At 46.2% G+C, this 21,389-nt stretch overlaps 1 protein-coding gene across 1 annotated transcript in view; it reads left to right on the top strand.

Moving 5' to 3' along the window:
* Positions 1-12,053, top strand: part of RNF115 (ring finger protein 115) — an 83,760-nt gene extending 71,707 nt beyond the window's left edge. The window contains exons 5-9 of the mRNA XM_062192121.1: positions 4,741-4,812; positions 5,924-5,996; positions 6,999-7,092; positions 9,578-9,693; positions 10,438-12,053. Of these exons, the coding sequence (XP_062048105.1) occupies positions 4,741-4,812; positions 5,924-5,996; positions 6,999-7,092; positions 9,578-9,693; positions 10,438-10,569 (487 nt within the window). The 3' untranslated portion in view covers positions 10,570-12,053. The remainder of the gene's footprint in view (positions 1-4,740; positions 4,813-5,923; positions 5,997-6,998; positions 7,093-9,577; positions 9,694-10,437) is intronic.
* The last annotated feature ends 9,336 nt before the right edge of the window (positions 12,054-21,389 follow it).

Here is a 21,389-nt window from a genome sequence, read left to right as displayed (position 1 = left end):
GCAGGGCCCAAGCACTTGGGCCATCCTCCACTGCACTCCCTGGCCACAGCAGAGAGCTGGCCTGGAAGAGGGGCAACCGGGACAGAATCGGTGCCCCGACCGGGATTAGAACCCAGTGTGCCGGCGCCACAAGGCGGAGGATTAGCCTGTTGAGCCACGGCGCCAGCGAATATTCTTTGCCCAGCTTTCCTATTACAGAGTTTTAAAAATATTTAGGCGCTCTTATGTATATATAGTTTAGATGCTAATCTTCTATATATTGCAAACATAAATTTTATTCTGTTCTGTCCTTTTTCTTGTTCTTGATCACTGTATGAATGTTTTCATTTTAGGATATCAGATTTTTAATCTTATATTTCATACTATGCTTAAAAACATTTTAGTCCTTTATTTAAAAAAATTATTCCTCTATAATCTTTATTTTCTTTGCTTGGTCCTTTTGTGATTATATTAATCAGAATTGTTTTTGGTTACAAGTGGTGGAAATCTAATGTACTGTAACTTTTTAAAAATTAAAATGTATTGTTCACATAACTAAATGGGCTTTGATTTATCTTACACTTAACAGATGCCTTTTAAACTAAATATTTTGTAATGCCCTCTACTAGCTTGATTAGAAATTCATTGATTATAACATGCAATTTAAAAAATACATATGAGTATATATCCTATTACTCTCTAATATAAAGAAGAAATAAAAATAACTGTAAATATATTATGTTTTGATATTTATTTTCATAGCCTTGACTATTTTGGTAGACAAAATGAAAAATCAGATGCTTGCCTCTATGTGTGGAATCATTAAGAAATGATTTCTACAAAAGCCATGGGACAAGAGTATTATATTGACAGTTCATCTCCCATAGAAAACATTGGTATTATGATTTTACAGAATGGTGAAGGACTCTTGGGAAAGTTCTGGAGTTGAAAAAAGTATGAACTTCTCTTGATTTTTACTTTTTTTTGGTAAAGATTTATGTATTTGAAAGTCAGAGTTACACAGAGAGAAGGAGAGGTAGAGAGGGAGAGGTTTTCCATCTGCTGATTCATTCCCCAATTGGTTGCAACAGCTGGAGTTGGGCTGATCCGAAGCCAGGAGCTTCTTCCGTGTCTCCCATGTGGGTGCAGGGGCCCAAGGACTTGGGGCCATCTTCTACTGGTTTCCTAGGCCATAGCAGAGAGCTGGATTGGAAGTAGAGCATCCCACATGGGATGCTGGTGCTTCAGGCCAGGGCTTTAACCTGCTGTGCCACAGCGCCAACCCTGATTTTCACTTCTACTTGAGATATGTGGATGGATTTTTTTTTTTTCTTCTGTGAGTTGCTAAAATTAAAAATATATACCACATGGCTGGCGCCAGGGCTCAATAGGCTAATCCTCCGCCTGCAGCACCGGCACCGCGGGTTCTAGTCCTGGTCGGGGTGCCAGATTCTGTCCCAGTTGCTCCTCTTCCAGTCCAACTCTCTGCTGTGGCCCGGGAGTGCAGTGGAGGATGGCCCAAGTCCTTGGGCCTTGCACCTGCATGGGAGACCAGGAGAAGCACCTGGCTCCTGGCTTCAGATCAGCGCAGTGTGCTGGCCGCAGCGGCCGTTGAGGGGTGAACCAACGGCAAAGGAAGACCTTTCTCTCTGTCTCTCTCACTGTCCACTCTGCCTGTCAAAAAAATAAATAAATATAAATATAAATATATATATATATACACCACCTCCCTTTCCCACCACGCTCTACCCCCACATTTAACTTTAACACAATTTTATCTTTTTAACCAAAAAAAGCCCATATCAGTGTAAACACTGTATGTATCAACTGAAGATAATCTCATCTTATACTTAATATGATGGTGAGCATGTGACTTCCAAAGAGGAAGCCGCCAAGAAAGAGCAATTGTAATTGATCAGTTGCTGGTGAGGTGCTCCTCCAACTCCAAGCTTTTGTGTAGGGCCAACTTTAGAGCCTCGAGGAGATAGGATATTTCTCAAACTTGATTAGTACCATTTACTTATTGATCAGTTCAAGCACTTCTGATTTGTTCTTCTTGTCAATGGCAGGCAAGGAGAGTATATTAGTTAGCTATTGTGATATAGCAGATTACCCAGAATTTAGCAGCTTACATTCATTATCTCCTATTCCTCAGCATCAGAAACTGGGAGCCGCTGAACTGGATGGTTCAGGTGAGAGGCTCATGAGGTAATAGTAACGTGAGCTGTGGCGCAGTCATCTGAACACTTAGCTGGGCTTGGCCAAGCTGTTCCAGGACTGCTCCTTCACAAGGCTGTTGGCAGGGGGCATCCTTCCTTACCAAGTGGCTTTCTCCCTGGGGCTCCTTGAATGTCGCCAGGATTTGCCGCTGACTTGTCCCAGACTAAGTGATCTGAGAGAGAGGAAGGAAATAGACCACAGTAGTGCCTTTCTGTATCAAAATTTGGAAGCCACATGCTGTCACTTCTGCCATATAGAAGTATTATCTGCAAGAAGTCATTAAGTCCAGCCCATGATTGAAGGGCAGAGAATTAAGTCCTATCTCTTTTTTTTTCCTTAGAATTATTTATTTATCTGAAAGTCAGAGTTATAGAGAGACAAAGAGAGGAAGAAGTGATGGGCGCTAGTTCTAGTCCTGGCTGCTCCTCTTCCGATCCAGTTCTCTGCTGTGGCTGGGGAAAGCAGTGGAAGATGGCCCAAGTGCTTGGGCCTCTGCACTGGCTTGGGAGACCTGGAAGAAACTTCTGGCTCCTGACTTCAGATTGGCCCAGCCCCAGCTGTTGTGACCATTTTGGGTGTGAACTAGTGGATGGGGGATCTCTCTCTCTCTCTCTCTCTGTAACTCTGCCTTTCAAATAAATAAAATAAATCTTTACAAAAAATTGCTAAGAGTAGATTTTAAATGTACTCACAACAAATAAGTGTGAGGTAATGCATATGTTAATCAGCTTTATTTAGCCATTCCATACTTTTTACACATTTTTAAAACATTATGTTTATGCTGTAAATATGTAAATTTTGTTGTAAAAATAAAAATACAAAACAAAATAAGAAAGCACAGAGAAAATAGTGTAGTTAGCTATTGTTGAACTTCAGTAGTAGTAGGAAAAATATAATATTCATGGCTGCCATTGTATTTTGTTTTGTTTTGACAGGCAGAGTTAGAGAGAGAGAGACAAAAAGAAAGGTCTTCCTTTCCACTGGTTCACCTCCCCAAATGGCCACTACGGCTGACGTGCTGCGCCGATCCGAAGCCAGGAGCCAGGTGCTTCCTCCTGGTCTCCCATGCAGGTGCAGGGCCCAAGCACTTGGGCCATCCTCCACTGCCCTTCTGGGCCATAGCAGAGAGCTGGACTGGAAGAAGAGCAACTGGGACAGGATCTGACACCCCAACCAAGACTAGAACCCATGGTGCCGGCGCTGCAGGCAGAGGAGTAGCCTAGTGAGCCGCGGCGCTGGCCTGCCATTGTTATATTCATTGGCCTAACGATAGTGAGAGCCAAGGGAGTGAAAAGCGCGTATCATTCAAAGCACAGGTGCGCTACAAAACAGTTTTCTCCTTTTACTGAGACTTAACTTCAGTATCTCTTTGGGTAACAAAGACCAATTCATTAGGATAAAGCAAACATCTAAAAAAGGCCATCTTAAGGTTCAGAATGATAAATGCTAACCACATGTGTGTTTATAGTATAGTCATCTGAAATACCCTTAAAATAAAGTAATTCTCAAATTTAATAAAAAGATCCTTTAAATGATATCTTTTTAAAAGATTTATTTTCTTATGTATTATTTATTTGAAAAGCAGTGAGAGAGAAGAACAGAAACTGGTTCATTTACCGAATAGATACAACTGTCAGGTTTGGCCAGGCTAACGCCAGGAACCCCACTGTGGTCTCCCATCTGGGTGGCCGGGCCCAGATTCTTTATTCTCAGGTGCATTAGCAGGAAACTGGATCAGAAGCGGAATAGCCAGGACTCAAAACAGGATGCCAGCATCACAAATGGAGGCTTCATCCAGTGTGCCACAATATTGGCCCCAAAATGGTCTCTTTTAAAGTTTATTGGTTTTTTTTAAACTTGAAAGGCACAGGGGAGGTGGAAATATAGATATTTTCCACTGCTGGTTTATTACTCAAATGCCCACAAAAGCTGGGGCTGGGCCAGGCCACAGTCAGGGGTCAGGAACTCTGTGTGTCCTTTCTGGAAAGCAGGGTCCCAAATACTTGAACTGTTGTTTGCTGCCTCTAAGGAGGTGTGTTAGTAGGAAGCTGGATTGGCTCCACTGGGGATGTGGGGATGTGGGCATCTGAAGTGGTGGCTTAACCTGCTGCACCACAGTGCCTACCCCGTAAGTGATGTCTGATACAGAAACCTAACACGGGAAGACACACTGAAATGGAACAACCCTTGTTAAATGGAGATGTGCCAAGAATCTCAGTGGTTCAGCATCCCTCTCAGGCCTTTTTCATACTGGTGCCGGAGATTCCAGGAACGTAATCTGAAAACTCTACAATACCGTCAGATCTCGTTCTAGCTTTATTCACAAAAATCTAGTAATCCATAAAATAACAGAGCTCAGGAGGGTAGCCCTAACAGTAAGATAGCTTACCACCAGGTAGCAGACTGATTTCTAGTGATGCTTACGTAATAGTGCAAAGCCATTGAGTTTGGGAAGTGTTTGATTAGTCAGCCATGCTATCTGTAGTGTTTTCATTAGTTTGTTGTCTTATCCTTCTTTTTTTTTTCTCTCCCCTCTAACAGAATAATGCAACAGATCTTTGCAGGATTCTTTGCAAATTCTGCAATTCCTGGATCCCCACACCCTTTTTCCTGGTAAGTAACTAATTGTTTTCTATCTTGCTCTGATGGAGTAGCATCATTTTAGGTGCTGTGGTGTCTATGCAATAGAGAGCAAGAAAAAGAGCTGTGTAGGTGAGTATGTGGATGTGACTGGGAGACTGCTAGACTGCCAGTGTCGCTGAGCTCAAACGTGCTTCTTTATTGTTCAGGCTCAGGAGAGCTATCCAGGTCTCCCAGGATGTGTGGGTATCTGATTGCTTTATGTTCTTGGTCTGCGGACTGTGCTGAAGTGTAGAATAAAATGACCCCTGCCAAACTTGGTATCTTATTGGTGGGTTTCCCCTCTGTACTTTCTGCAGTTGAAATCATAACGGTTTTCCCCAAAAGTCAGAAGGTTTTTCACTAGAAACAAATGGCTATAACTCAGTACGAGAGTGACACTTACGTATGGCAGGGCTTAACGATGGGCTTTCTTCTTGTCTGCCACTCCTAACTCTGCCCCAGAAGACTTCTTGGCTCAGAGAGACCTCAGTGCTTCCACACAGTTACCCTATGTTCCAGCCCCCAGTTCCTTTAAACATGTCCCCATCAGAGAGCCTGGACCCCACCCAGGGTGCTGCAGCCACGCTCCAGCAGCTGCGGTGCCGTCGAGCCCCGTTTGTCATCGCTCTGAGTGGTCACGCAGGGGCTGCCATCGCTGCTTCCCTGCTAGAAAGCTCCTCAGTGTCCAGGGTCCCGGCAGCCTCTTGGAATGAGGGACGTCTGCTGTAGATTTTGGCCCATGTTGAAGGGAAAACTCTCCTTACAAAGCAGCTCCATTTGTGTTTTAAGAGAGTACAGAAAATGCAAGCTTTCCCGAACTAATAGGCAAAGAATCGCTCTTTTTGCTCTTGTTTGTCATATGGTACTTCAGGTAGCTTCACGTTTTATGTTCCAGTCAAATAAAATTCCTAGAGAATGAGAGGCTGTCTCTGGATGTTCTGACTTTGAAAATATTGAGAAATCCTTTGCCTCCTGATTCTAGAGGTCCGGTGACTTTCCGGCTTTGAGAGAGAGAACAGGAAACCTCTGCCAATTTTTTTCTGTGGTGTAAGGCGGAGCCTGGTCACTCCATCTAATGCTGTCTGTCTCATCTCATGTATAGGAGCGGGATGCTGCACTCCAACCCTGGGGACTATGCCTGGGGTCAGACAGGGCTTGATGCCATTGTAACCCAGGTGAGGAGCTGCCTTTTGAGGGTGTCTGTTCAGTGTGTCTCATGGTTCCACAGGCTTCCTGCTTTCCTTCTGCTACTTTCTGAAATGGCAGTCACTCTGCTTTCTCTAACATTTTAAGCTTTTGGGTTCTCATTTTACAAAGAGATAAATGGTTTACGGGCTTAGTTCAGCATCCATGTATCTCCTAGTCCAAGAGGATTTCTAGAAGGTTGTTTCACCTCCATAGGAAGAAAAGACTTTGCCTATAACAAACAATATATTGTATTTTTGGCCTCTTGTTTAGTCCTGTGAGGATCCTACTAACAAGTACTTCACAAAAAAGGAGGGTCGTCTCACATGTTGAAGCAGGGGTTTCTGCTAGGTGGAGCAAAGTAGGGGAAGGAAGCAGAGAAAAAGGTATTCCCATACCATGTATAATTTCTTCTCCTTGTTTTTGTTCATTTTAATTTGATTGGTTTTTCATTTCCCATGCGGATTGCAGAGAGTAGAAAGCATGTCGTTTATATCCAAGTCTTCTTGTAGGCAGTAGTAATTCACCTGTTTCTTGGCTTACTTCATGCTACTTTCTATGCTCTCACCCTTTTCTTGCTTCCGGCAGAATGAAGCTTTTGGACCAGTTAAGTATTACTTTTTTTGACTGGGTGCTCCAGTGGTGCAGGCGGTTAGCACGTGGTACTTACAAGTATTACTTTTTATTGAGCTGTAGTTTTATTTATACTATCACAACCCTTTTACTACCCGTAAAGTTGCTTTATGCCCTAAGTGAGCATGGCAGCCATGTCTATAGGCTTCTACTGATGTCACTCTGAACTTGTAAAGCGGTTGTCCGTGTTCTGACAGCAGGTAAGGGGAAACCCAAGTTCGCAGAGCCTCACGAAGTGAGAGTAACTAACACTTCTAATACCAGCACTGTTTGTTCCCAGCTGGCGCAGTTCCCTCTCCAGGGATATTGAGATGCCTTCCACTTCTTCTTCTTCTTCTCTTTCTTTTTCTTTTCTGTAGCTTTTAGGACAACTGGAAAACACAGGGCCTCCCCCAGCTGACAAGGAGAAGATTACATCTCTTCCAACAGTGTCAGTAACTCAGGAACAAGTTGGTAGGTTCATTTTCATATTTATTCTGTTCTGATTTCTATCAAAACCCCAGTGCCTTCTTGTTCTAAGGCTCTTTAGGTAAAGCTTTAGCTCCCTAAAATGCCTACATGGGCGCCAGGTATGGAAAGTGCCTACCCCTTCGTTTGGTTACTCAACAGACTTTTTTGAGCAATTACCGTGTCCCTTTTCTGGGTGTCATTAGGAGTAAAAAAGTACAAAGATAAATAAGATCTTGTTCTAATAAGTTGAAGCATTACTCACTCTAAATGATTTTTTAAAAAGTGCAATAGGGGCCAGTGCTGTAGCATAGCAGGTAAAGTCACCACCTGCGGTGCTGGCATCCCATATGGACACTGGTTCAAGTCCTGGCTGCTCCACTTCCAATCCGGCTCTCTGCTCTAGCCTGGGAAAGCAGTGGAAGATGGCCCAAGTGCTTGGGCCCCTTGTACCCACTTGGGAGACGCAGAAGAAGCACCTGGCTCCTGGCTTCAAATTGGCCCAGATTCGGCTGTTGCAGCCATTTGGGGAGTGAACCAGCAGACAGAAGACCCCTCTCTCTCTCTACCTCCCCCCTCCCTCCCTCTGTGTAGCTCTGCTTTTCAAATAAATCTTTTTTTTTTTTTTAAGTGCTATAAATAGTGTTGGACAGATGATACTGACTTTGAGGAAAGATAAAGAGAATTTGTTTCACAAGTACTTTGTATCAGATACAATTGGGAATGTTAGCCATAGATAATGTTTTACTTAAAAAGACTGAAGGAGTTTAGTAGTGAGGGGCATTATTTTGGACTAGGAGTTTCTTTCCTCAAATTCAAGTTTAGTGTTTGAGATTTAAAGACAAGATGGGCCATCTTAGGTCGCTTTGTGTATTGAAAAGTACGAATCAGTATAATATCAGTGTGGACATGGTATTTGAGTTATGGTATGATGAGAGTGACCTTGTTAGACCTGAAAATTGAGTCCCATTTAGAGAGTAGGAGAATAGTTCTTGTTATAGAGGACCTTGACACTGCAAGAGACATTAGGACTGGACGTTTTTATGTAGTGGGTAAGTTTTGTAGGTCTGCAAATGTAGGAGTATGGGAACTGAAATAGTCTAGAGGGAATATTAGTCCAGCAGTAGTATGTAAAATGGATTGGAAAGAGGAGGGAGCAGAAACAAGGATTTGGGCTGGCGCCATGGCTCAATAGGCTAATCCTCCGCCTTGCGGTGCCGGCACACCAGGTTCTAGTCCCGGTCGGGGCGCCAGATTCTGTCCCGGTTGCCCCTCTTCCAGGCCAGCTCTCTGCTGTGGCCCGGGAGTGCAGTGGAGGATGGCCCAAGTGCTTGGGCCCTGCACCCGCATGGGAGACCAGGAGAAGCACCTGGCTCCTGGCGTCAGATCAGCGTGGTGCGCCGGCCGCAGCGTGCCAGCTGCGGCAGCCATTGGAGGGTGAACCAATGGCGAAAGAAAGACCTTTCTCTCTGTCTCTCTCTCTCTCTCACTGTCCACTCTGCCTGTCAAAAAAAAAAAAAAAAGAAAAGAAAAAAAGAAAAGAAAAGAAACAAGGATTTAAGTCTGTTACAATGGTCTAGGGTTCAGGTGTTGGTGTGCAGTCTGACAGAAAGGAAAGGGAAGATTCAGACAGATTTTTAAAGACTTGCATCACTGATTGCCTAATGGGATGCAGGAGGGGAGGGAGTCAAAGATTTTTCTAAGATTTTGTAACTTTGTAACTATGATGGTGGTGCTGCCATCCTCGGGGAAAGGAATCGTGAATGGGCCCTGGTTTGGGTGAGGAGATGATATGATGTTTTTAATTTTTAATTTGTTGATTTTAAGGTGCCAGCTGACAATCCAAGTGAACATGAGCTAGGGGTTGCTATGAAGCTGGCTTTAAAGGAAATTAGTGGGTAGCAAAGTATAGCATCTATGTAGAGAGCTGCAGGTCTAGAACTCAGGACACTGGGAGCGTTGCAGTGGACTAGGAATGAGAAGTAAAAGAGTTAGGTTGGAGATGCTGGGAATGGGAGGACGGAGTGTCCTGTTCTGAATGCCTTGATCACTGTTCAGGCCTGGAGCATATCCCAGCGCTAAGGACATAGACTAGCTGGTATAACTTATTAGCCAAGCTTGAGAAACTTAGGTTTTGCTACCTAGAACTCAACTGTAGTTTGTGACCATTTCATCTCAGAAAAGGGGGCTTCCTGTCTCTGGACTTGGAGGCCTAAGCTACAACTGTACATTGAAAAGTGGACCTTTATAGTTTTTTCTAGGCCTTATTGGAATAAGCTCCATTCAGCATTCCCCCTTTTCAAAATGACACTGTCCCCCCAGTTTTGAACTACGATTCACTCTTCTTACGTGCCTCCTACTTGGATGGCCCCTTTTCTTTTCTCTCTTGTGTCTTATTTGTATGCATTCCTCGGGTTGTTAGATACCTTAGGTTAGTTTTTCCGTCCTTCTTTCGCCTTATTTACTTTAAAAGGCGTTCTTCCTCCCACAGATATGGGTTTAGAGTGTCCAGTGTGCAAAGAAGATTACACAGTTAAAGAGGAAGTCCGGCAGTTGCCCTGCAATCACTTCTTTCACAGCAGTTGTATTGTGCCATGGTTAGAACTGGTGAGTACGCTCGGCTGTCATCTCTGATGACAGCCTGGCAAGTCACATCTTCTCAGGGTTGTTCAGAGGAAAGGTGTAGTTCATGGAGAACCCAGTGGATCAGATTGTAGGCCCATAAATCCCTGAGTGACTCCTGGTGCCACCATTACTGTCTTTGTGAGATGGCTATCTGTTTGGGACTTTTCTGATCAGGAGTTGGCAATCTCTAGTGTATGGGCTACTATAACCTGCAGTCTGTTTTTACAAATAAAGTTTTATTGAAACATAGCTATGCTTATTTGTTTACAAATTACCTATAGCTATTTTTGTGCTACATTGGCAGAGATGAATAGTTACCGTGGAGGTGGTGTGGCCTGCAAAGTCTAATGTGTTTACTCTCTGTCCCTTGAAAGAAAAAGGTTGTTGTCACCTGCTCTAGACCATATCAAAAGTCCTGGGCAGTTGCCCTCCTGTCATAGTTCAGGTCACTGTTTCCTAGTTAGTTCTGTTTGATGGTATGTGTTAGCTATTGTTCAATTGCAGGACTAGAGAATTCTTGCAGTTCTACTTAAAGTTGTGTCTGAGAGCTGTTCTGGCGTCCTACCGTGGGACCCCATGTGTGCTGAGTGGGGGCATATGCTCTTTGCCTTTCTGGCTTCCAGGTTACAGTTTTTCATGTGTTAACTCTTGTAGTTTCCTATGTGTTCAGTGCCCCCTCGCTTCTCCGGCCAGATGTTCACATGGACTGCTATCTTTCTTTTTCAGCATGACACGTGTCCTGTATGTAGGAAGAGCCTAAATGGTGAGGACTCTACCCGGCAATCCCAGAGCTCGGAGGCTTCTGCAAGCAACAGATTTAGCAGTGACAGCCAACTACATGACCGATGGACTTTCTGAAACTAAAGAGCACACCTGCACCAGGGCTGTGGTGGTCTTCGGAACCATAGCTGCAAATTGTATCAAAACAAAAGAGAATAGATGGATTTAGGAGTCACATAAGAAACCCAACCCGTAACATTAATGCAATGAGTGTTTTTCTTCTCTAAATTTAAAGTTAGTATCTACAGATGAAATTGTGTCTACAACCAAATGCCTCTTATTCCTGAATTCAGAGTGATACTTTTATAAGTGTGAAACTTAATTATGTGGGTTTCCCTTGCCTGAATAGAATCAATTCCTTAAAGTCTAGCTAGGGCCCTGCTACCTGTCATGTCGCCTTGTAATGGATGTTCCTCCTCCTTCCCAACCTCTGCCCCTCCTTTAGCGTATTTTACAGTAAACACAGTGGAATCAGAGCCCTAAAGTCTCACCGATAGAAAGTCCTTTTGTCTTAATTGTACATAGCACCTGTTCTTGACCACATGAGTTGCAAGGTGAGGTCAGACTAATTCAGGAATCTGAGACTGATTCTTTTGTCTTGATCCTCAGCAAGTCAAAGAAATTACAGTGAGAAGGAAAAAAGTGGCTTATTGTCATATACATGTGTTTCTCATATTTTTAAAGTCTGCTTTAGGACATACAGTTTCCCCAGGAACTGATATGATTTCTCCTAGGAGTCTTATGTTGGTAGGAATCTGATTCTGATTCCTTTTTGGGATTGAGTTGGGTAACATAGAGGCACAGAAAGATAAGTGTTTGAAATCTGCGGTTCTGATTTTTAATGATTCCCAATCATTGTTTACTATCTTTTGCTCCAGGGACCTTAAAATAATTTCATTTATAGAAATTGAGTTTTGTCATTACTGCTTCTACAGCCAATTCACTATTTTTGGTAACTCGGTGGTCTTGAGAAATGGAGATTTTCATTGCCTTATTTTAATATTTTAAGCCCATTTTACATTTCTGAAACTTTGCAGTTCTGCTTGGTTCCAGCTATACTTGGAGTCAAAGTGACTAATGTGATCGTGCCCCAAACAGTGTAACCTGGGAGAGGTAGGCCTTAGTTTATTCAGTCCAACAGCGTCCCAGGTGCATGCTTTTTGAAGCATTTGAGTGTTTAAAGTTGAATAGGTGAAGAAGATCAAGAATACCGTTGGAACTTCAGAATCTCAAAAGAAAATAATGGCAACATGTAGCAGCTGTTGATGTACCAAAAAGGCTGATAGTGGTGTGCAGAGGGGCATCGTTTGCATGGTCACATCAGCCTTACATAGTTTGGAATGATCGCAATAAGAACGCCACTCTTTGTTGAGTCTCTTTCTTGGCTAGGAAACTCTCCCTCGTTTTTGTCTTTTGTTGACTACCATGCACTGGGTTGGTGGTAGGAGGGGGGCTTAGAGGTATCTTTGTGTTTTGACAGAGAATGAAGGAGTCGGGGAGGGAAGGATGGTTTAGGTTGGGCCCAGAGAGAATAAAAGATGTTTTCTTGTGCACCTCTCATACCATACCTCTGTGGCAATTGCTTTTTGGGGAATGGGATCTGTTTTACTATGTCTAGCCCATGAAATGTGGCCTGAGAGTACACCCTGGTTTCAGAGGAGGATGGGGAGAGGAGAGACGTATACTGCAAATATTTGGCCACTGTTTAGGTAGAAGAAGGCTGTTTTAAACTTGGAGCACATTACAGTTTTCAAGTAGAATAAAATCAGCTGCCTTAGAAAAATTATGACAGTCTGGAAACTTTTGTCTGCCTGTTAGTATCAGGAGATGCCAGAACAGGTGGTTGTATTTTTTGCTTCAAACTCAAGAACTAGCAAAGCAGTGCACAGAGAAGCAGAAAGGATCTGAGCAGCTTCACAGAGGATGGACACAGTGCTAGTTAGAGATCTGCCTTGGGAACGCTCTCTGTGGCAGACAGCAGCAGACTGAGTTACCTGGGGCTTCCTCCACTGTTTTTGCTCTGATGGAAGATAGAGGATATAGGTGCGTAGGTTTCCCAGACTAGTCCCACTTAATGAATCTGTAGTGTTTCTTCCCCCAGGGAGCGGCATCTCCGATTTCCAGATTAATTTGTGTTAAGGAGTTAGAGTTCTTCAAAGAAGCAGAACCGATATGGAGGGTATATATGTCCCTATAGAAAGAAACTTATTATAAGGCATTAGCGCACACAGTTAAGAAGGCTGACAGTCCAAGGTCTACAGTGGGCCAGCTAGAGACCCAGGAGAGCTGCTGGTGTAGCTCCGGGGCGCACATGAAGGCCTGAGCCGAGCGTGAGATGAAGGCCAGTAGTGTACGTTCCAGACTGAAAGCCAGCAGGCTGGAAAGCCAAAGCAGAGCTGATGTTTCTGTTCCAGTCAGGTAGGAGTTTCCTCTTACTCCCAAGGGAGGGTCAGCCTCTGTGTTCTGATCAGGCCTTCAGCTGAGTGAATGAAGGCCGCCCTTGTCAGGGAAGATAGCCTGCTTTATTCAAGTCCACAGCTTCATCCTGGCTGGCACACCCAGAATAATGTGTGACCAAATACAGGACATCCCATGACTCAGTCTGACACAGTTAATCATCCCAAGGAGGAGAAACAGGAATGATGCCCGCAGAGTGACCCTCATCCCGCTTAGGTTTTGCTAAGTTAGCAGTGTGTCTCTGAGAAATGGCTGCCTTGGCTCAGAGATAGTGCTGTGAGTAAACAGTGGGAGGAATGTCTGTGGGTTGTGGATCGGTTTGCTGGGTGTATAATTTGTTCTTCCTCCTTTCTTAAAATATTTTATTTGAAAGATAAGAGTGATAAGGAGAGAGAAAGAGATCTTTTATCCAGTGGTTCACTTCTGAAATGGCCACAATGGCCAGGGCTGGGCCAGGCCAAAGCCAGGAGCCTGGAACTCCATCTGGGTCTGCCACATGGGTGGCAGGGGCCCAAGTACTTGGGCCATCTTCTGCTGTCTTCCCATGCTTGTTAGCAGGTAGCTGGATCAGAAGTGGAGCAGCCAGGACTTGAACTGGTGCTTCAGTATAGGATTCCGGCTTAACCTACTACACCTTAATTTACACTCACCCCCACCCCCACCCCCCCACCCTCATTTTTTTTCCTTAGCCAAAATTAGTCTTGAATCTGAAGTGCCTCCCATTCTAGGAAGAAACATTTTAGATTCATTGGTCTAACACAAGAACATAGCTAGGGTTAAGAGTTTATTTGTGGGATCCTTTGCCCTTAAATGTTTCGAACACAGTGTAGACAACAGTACTAGACAGGGGCTAGATAACCTGGGCTTCTCTCAGCATTCATTCGTTTCCAGCTGGAAGGCTTGCCTACAGGTCTCGAGCCTTTGCAGTAGCCAAGGGAGAGAGAATTTAGCTTTCCCTGATGGTCAGAAGAGAAAACTGGTGATTCCCGATCTTGAGCCCTTAGTGTGAACTTCAGGCCTGTACATTCCTATTAAATGTCCTTCCCTTTGAATTGCATGATTCTGAATGTCTTGTCTTCTTAGCTTCTTGCCTTACACACACACACACACACACACGACGCACACTCGCCGTTAGCAATTTGAAACAAAGGAAAACAATTACTTGGTTAGTGTGTGATTAGAAGGGTCTCCTAAGACATGGGTAGACTTGGAAATTTAGAAGCTTCCTGTGCCAGAGCCTTTCTGTCCTACCAACAGTTAGCGTTTCTCAGGTGCCTCACAGATAGGTGCTCCTAACCCATCTTTCCAGGAGTTCAGCGGGACAGGGCTGCAGCGCTGGGTGGAAAGGACGGAGAGGGGGAGGGGGAGCTGGTACCTACAATGTCTTTAAAGTTTTAGAGCTCATGACTTGGAAGCACAGAAAGGAATAATCCTGTAATTAAAAATTAGTTTTTTTCCTTAAAGTTCCCATGGCCAGTTCTCTGAATAGAGAAACCTGGGGAATTTATTTTTTTTAATTTTTTTTTTTTATTTTTTGACAGGCAGAGTGGACAGTGAGAGAGAGAGACAGAGAGAAAGGTCTTCCTTTTTGCCGTTGGTTCACCCTCCAATGGCCGCTGCAGTAGGTGCGCTGCTGCCGGCGCACCGCGCTGATCTGAAGCCAGGAGCCAGGTGCTTCTCCTGGTCTCCCATGGGGTGCAGGGCCCAAGCACTTGGGCCATCCTCCACTGCACTCCCGGGCCACAGCAGAGAGCTGGCCTGGAAGAGGGGCAACCGGGACAAGATCAGTGCCCCGACCGGGACTAGAACCTGGTGTGCCGGCGCCGCAAGGCGGAGGATTAGCCTATTGAGCCGCGGCGCCGGCCGGGAATTTATTTATTTTTTAAGATTTATTTAAATTTTTTTTATTTGAAAGTCAAAGTTACACAGAGAGAAGAGAGGCAGAGAGAGGTCTTCCATCCACTGGTTCACTCCCCAATTAACTGCAATGGCTGGAGCTGTGCCGATCTGAAGCCAGGAGCTTCTTCTGGGTCTCCCGCGTGCTTGCAGGGGCCCAAGCTTCTAGGCCATTTTGTACTGCTTTCTCAGACCAAAGCAGAGAGCTGGATCAGAAGAGGAGCAGCCGGGACTAGAACCAGTGCCCATATGGGATGCCGGCGCTTCAGGCCAAGGCATTAACCCACTGAGCCACAGCGCCAGCCCTGGGAATTTTTTTTTTTTTGACAGAGTTAGAGAGAGAGAGAAAGGTCTTCCTTCCGTTGGTTCACCCCCCAAATGGCTGCCACAGCTGGCGCGCTGTGCGGATCCGAAGCCAGGAGCCAGGTGCCTCCTCCTGGTCTCCCACTGCCTTCCCAGCCACAGCAGAGAGCTGGACCAGAAGAGGAGCAACCGGGACAGAATCCGGTGCCCCAACCGGGACTAGAACCTGGGGGTGCCGGCGCCACAGGCGGAGGATTAGCCTAGTGAGCCACGGCGCCGGCCTGTTTGTTTTTTGAGGTAGTGTTACAGACAGAGGTAGAGATAGAAAGGTTTTCCATCCACTGATTCACTTCCAAAGTAGTTGCGACAGCCAGAGCTGAGCCGATCCAAAGCCAGGAACCAGGAGTTTCTGGGTCTTCCATGTGAATGCAGGGGCCCAAGCACTTGAACCATTTTTTGCTTTCTCAGGCCATAGCAGAGAGCTGCATTGGAAGAGGAGTAGCTGGAACTTGATCCTGCACCCATATGGGATTTCAGCGCCATAGGCAGAAGCTTAGTTCACTATGCCACAGCGCTTGCCCCGAAACCTGGGGAATCTAAAATGATATTTTGTCTCTCTTGCTGTGTTCCTTGATTCCTTCCTTACAATACTGTTTTATAAGAAATAATTAGGGACGGGCACTGTGGTATAATAGGTTAACCCTCTGTCTGCAGTGCTAGCATCTCCTATGGCACTGGTTTTGAGTCCTGGCTGCTCCACTTCCAATCCAGCTCCCTGCTAATGCACCTGGGAAAGCAGCAGAGGATGTCCCAAGTGCTTAGGTCCCTGCAGTCATGTGGGAGACTTGGAAGACGCTCCTAGATCCTGGATTTGGCCTGGGTCAGGCCATTGCGGCCATCTGGGGATTGAACCAGCAGATGGAAGATCCTCTCTTCTGTGTATCAAATTTTTTTTAAAGATTTATTTATTTATTTGAAAGAGTTACACAGAGAGAGGAAAGAGAGAGGTCTTCCATTCGCTGGTTCACTCCCCAGTTGGCTGCAATGGCTGGAGTTGTGCCAATCCGAAGCCAGGAGCTTTTTCTGGGTCTCCCATGTGGGTGCAGGGGCCCAAGGACTTGGGCCATCTTCTACTGCTTTCCCAGGCCATAGCAGAGAGCTGGATTGGAAGTGGAGCAGCCAGGTCTCGAACTGGCGCCCATATGGGATGCCGGCACTGCAGCAGTGGCTTTACCTGCTACGCCGCAGCGCCGACCCCAAATAAATCTTAAGAAAAAAAAAAAGTAATTAGAGGGTGGCGAAATACTTGTTATTTATTTGTTTGTTTTTTGACAGGCAGAGTTAGAGAGATAGAGAAAGGTCTTCCTTTTTCCATTGGTTCACCCCCCAAAGTGGCCGCTATGGCTGGCTGGCGCGTTGCGGCCAGCATGCTGCACCGAGCTGATCCAAAGCCAGGAGCCAGGTGCTTCCTCCTGGTCTCCCATGCAGGTGCAGGGCCCAAGGACCTGGGCCATCCTCCACTGTACTCCCCGGGCCACAGCAGAGAGCTGGACTGGAAGAGGAGCAACCGGGACAGAATCCGATGCCCCGACTGGGACTAGAACCCAGTGTGCCAGCGCCACAGGCGGAGGATTAGCCTAGTGAGCCACGGCACCGGCCTATTTATTTTTTAAGATTTATCTTAGATCTTCCATCCACTGGTTCACTCCTCAGATGCCCACGATGGAGCCAAGGACCTAAAAACTTCATTCAGATCTCCTGCATGGGTGCAGGGGCCCAAGTGCTTGGGCCATCTTCCTCTGCTTTCTCAGACATGTTAGCAGGGAGCCATATGGAAATTGGAGCAGCCGGGACTCAGTAAACCAGTCCTCTTTGGGGTGCAGGCATCACAGGTAGCAGCCTATCCTGCTGTATCACAATGCCAACCCCAGTGGCTGTTAATTAAGAACTTTTTTTTTTTTTTTTTTTTTTTGACAGTGGATAGAGAGAGAGAGAGAAAGGTCTTCCTTTTTGCCATTGGTTCACCCTCCAATGGCCGCCGCGGCCAGTGGATCTCGCTGATCCGAAGCCAGGAGCCAGGTACTTCTCCTGGTCTCCCATGCAGGTGCAGGGCCCAAGCACCTGGGCCATCCTCCACTGCACTCCCGGGCCATAGCAGAGAGCTGGCCTGGAAGAGAGGCAACCAGGATAGAATGCGGCGCCCCAACCGGGACTAGAACCCGGTGTGCCGGTGCCGCAAGGCGGATGATTAGCCTGTTAAGCCATGGCGCCGGCGTAAGAACTTCTTAGTTCATCAAAGTTTGTCAAAATTTGCCAAATAACAGTTGAGGGAGTACTTCTTAGATGTGTTCTTTGAGGAGTGCTCTGTTCCAGTAATTGGTTCTCAAGCTAGAAGAAACCTTTGAGGGAAGAACTTTTTTCCCCAGGACGTCTCACTTTAAATTAACTAGTTATTAGGAAAAATATTCCTTGCTTATGTCTTATATTGCACACATGTGTGTGTGTGTGTATGCTGTATTTGTATGTTACAGGCAGTACACATGCACATCTCACACTGGAGGAAGAAGGGGTATTGGTGGACACCAAGATTAAGTGAGCAGGGGCCCAGAGGAGGGCTGGAGCCTCCCAGTCAGATTCTCCTGTATGTGGCTTCAGGACCTGTGTTTCTCGGAGTTCCCCGTGCTGGGGCCTGTTGGCTCGGGCAGGTGCCCTGTTCTGTTGTCCATGGTGAAGAGATCCTCATGGGAGGTAGAAATCTAGACATTTTGGAGGATTAAGAATAAATGAGTTGGGGCCAGCACCCTAGCCTGAAGTGCTGGCATCCCATATGGGTGCCGGTTCTAGTCCCAGCTGCTCCACTTCCGATCCAGCTCTCTGCTATGGCCTGGGAAAGCAGTAGAGGATGGCCCAAGTCCTTGGGCCCCTGCACCCAAGTGGGAGACCTGGAAGAGGCTCCTGGCTTCAGATCAGCTTGGCTCCAGCCGTTGCAGCCAACTGGGGAGTGAACCAGAGGATGGAAGACCTCTTTCTCTGTCTCTACCTCTCTCTGTAACGCTTTCAAATAAATAAATCTAAAATAAATAAATAAATGAGTTTAAGGAAAGGTTGTATTTGCCTTGCTTCTAAATTATAGCAATTGAACTCAAATACAGTTAGCTATTGTGGGTTTTTTTTTTATTTCTTTTTAAAAACTTTATTTATTTATTTGAAATGCATAGCAATGGAGGGATAGAGATCTTCCATCCTTTGGTTCACTTCCCAAATGGCTGCAACAGCCAGATCTGATCCAGGCCAAAGCCAGGAGCCAGAGACTGGGCCACAGTGCCTGTCCCCTTTTTAAATTGGTTGATACAAAATTGAATCCTTGTGACCTGCATGCTTCAGCTTCTTCCTGATTTCCAGGTGCCAGCCATTTTGTTCTCTCAAGTACACAAAGTAAATATACTAGTCTTAGCAAAGTGACTCAGCAGAGAGGCGTGGTCTGTGTCTCCTCTAAATGACAGCTGAGGCCGGCGCCGTGGCTTAACAGGCTAATCCTCCGCCTTGTGGTGCTGGCACACCGGGTTCTAGTCCCGGTCGGGGCACCGGATTCTATCCCGGTTGCCCCTCTTCCAGGCCAGCTCTCTGCTGTGGCCCGGGAGTGCAGTGGAGGATGGCCCAAGTGCTTGGGCCCTGCACCCGCATGGGAGACCAGGAGAAGCACCTGGCTCCTGGATTCGGATCAGCACGATGCGCCGGCCGCAGTGGCCATTGGAGGGTGAACCAACGGCAAAAAGGAAGACCTTTCTCTCTGTCTCTCTCTCCCACTATCCACTCTGCCTATCAAAAAAACCCCACAAATGACAGCTGAGCAGCCTTGGGGGCGTTAGAGGGTGGGGTTACCTCACCTTGGTTCTGAGGCAGCTTGGTCAGGGCAGGCTGCTGATGCCTGAGGAGGGGAGAATTTAGGAAGGGAAGGAGCGGACTGGTGTTCAAACAGATACTTTGTTAGGGAAGAACCTCTGCACTAGAGATGTGGGGCACTAAGAGTGCTGTGTACAAGAATATCCCTTGGGAATTTGGGAGACCAGCAGCAGAGTTCTTTCTTTTTAGATGTATTTATTTGGAAGGCAGAGTTAGAGAAGAAAAGATGTCTTCCATTCACTGGTTCACTGCCCCAGATGGCTGCAACAGCTAGGGCTGGGCCAGGAACTTCATCCGGGTCCCCCGTGTGGGTGCAGGGGCCCAGGTGCTTGGTCCATCTTCCACTGCTTTCCCAGGCACATTAGCAGGGAGCTGGATTGGAAGTGGAGCAGCTAGGACTCGAGCTGGTGCCCATATGCTGGCTTTACCCGCTGTGCCACAGCACCAGCCCTACAGAGTTATTGAGAGCGTCCAAAGTGAATCTAGTGTGTTCTGATGCAGGGAGCTGGGGAAAGGTGATGTAAGCATCACCTGTGGGGTGAATCCTAGCTTGTCGGAACGTCAGTGTTTTAGCCCTCCAGCTGGGAGCCACAGGATTGCTCCCCAGTGTTTGAAATAGCATGCTTGTCTGATACAGATGATGTTCTGAAGTTTTGGTCTTTCATACCTGCCACAGACAAGTGGAATTACAGGCATTAAACTTTTTTTTAAAAAATTTTTAAAGATGTATTTATTTATTTGAAAGAGTTACAGAGAGAAGGGTGGGGGTTGGGGGTGGAGATGAATTATTCTTCAGTCTGCTGATTCAGTCCCCAAATGGCCACAATGGCAGGGGCTGGGCCAGGCCCAAGCCAGGAGCCAGAAACTCCATCCAGGTCCAACTTCGGTGGCAGACACCCATACTCGAGCCATTTCCCACTGCTTTACCAGGCACACTACAGGGAGCTGGGACTTGCAGGGGAAGCTTAACCCACTGCACCACAACACTGGCCCCTGTTCAATTCTATTTTCTTTTTAATTTATTTATTTGAAAGGCAAAGTTACAGAAAGATCTGGGGCTGGGGCTGGCAGAAGCCAGGAGCCCAGAAGTACGTCTGGGTTGCCCAGGTGGGTGACAGGGGCCCAAGCACTTGGGCTGTCCTCTGCTTCCTTCCCAAGTGCATGAGCAGGGAGCTGGATCAGCCCTATGGGATGCCAGCCTCACCGATGGCAGCTTAACCTCCACACCACATTTCCAGCCCTCTTTAAAAAAAAAAAAAAAAGATTTATGCCTGTCTAATAATACTTTATACCAACTTTATTTTTGCCGCTAAATGACATTTAGATGTATCCTAGCTCATGTCCTTTGTGCAGGTTTTTCTCTGTGGACTGTGATTACTATGTCCAATGGGTGAAACCTCTCATGTGGTTGGATCTGTCTTCTTTGGCAGACTTCCGATGATTGTGTAATGTTCAGTAGTTTCAGAAGATTGGAAAGTAAAATGCAAAAGACACCTCTACCCACGTGAGTGTAAGATTTAGTTAGAAACAGTCTAACGTACATACCAGGCAGAGAAAGGCTAAAGGGAATGTGAAACAGCAGAGACAGCTTTGGAGACCCAGAGGTCCCAATTCACGTGGCCCTGGGTCCTAGACCCAGAAGCTCATTTGACCCTCAGAGCCGTCCCGTGGAGACAGAAAACAGGAGGTGACAGCCTCTCTGACTGATAGATAAGCAGAAGTGGCGTCTGAAAACTTCACTTTCCCAAGGACATAGAACTGGCACGTTGTAAGCCAAACTGAATCCCGGCTGTTCCAGCCTTCTCTCTGCTGGTTCCCACAGCCCCAGCTCCCCCACTGAATCCTGGCCAAGCAGCACTGGGAAGAGGTCTGTTGATGGCTTGCCACTTAACTGCGCCTAAATCGCCCTCTTTTATTAATGCCTTGGTCTCCAGTGTGAATCTGGCCCCTCCTCTATTTCACTATCACAGGAGGTCATCTATCCAAAGACAGGAGGGTTTGTGAGTTCAGGAGTGAAGATAAAAGGCTACAGATACTGCTGTGGGCATTTATGTAAACAGAAAGACAAATGACCAGAGGAAGTTGGCGCGTCCTCAGTTGAAGCAGTTAAAAGCTGGGGCCACCTGTTCCGCGCGGATCTTCCTCCCTCCATCGGTGCTGTGTGGGTGCTGTGTGGGTACTGCTGAACCCCGAGGTCTCACGCCAAGTCGGTCGCCGGCTCCGGCTCTCTTCCACTACTCTCCTCCCTGGCTTTGCTTGTTTCCTCTCTCTTTCCTATACAGGGTTAAATAAACATGTCTTCCAAAAACTAAAATACACAAATCGGTGTTCTCGTTTTG

This window comes from Lepus europaeus, chromosome 5 (genome assembly GCF_033115175.1).
Source record: "Lepus europaeus isolate LE1 chromosome 5, mLepTim1.pri, whole genome shotgun sequence".
Lineage (NCBI taxonomy): Eukaryota > Metazoa > Chordata > Mammalia > Lagomorpha > Leporidae > Lepus > Lepus europaeus.
Note: the sequence above shows the minus strand (reverse complement) of the source record. Positions and strands in the feature narration are given on the sequence as shown.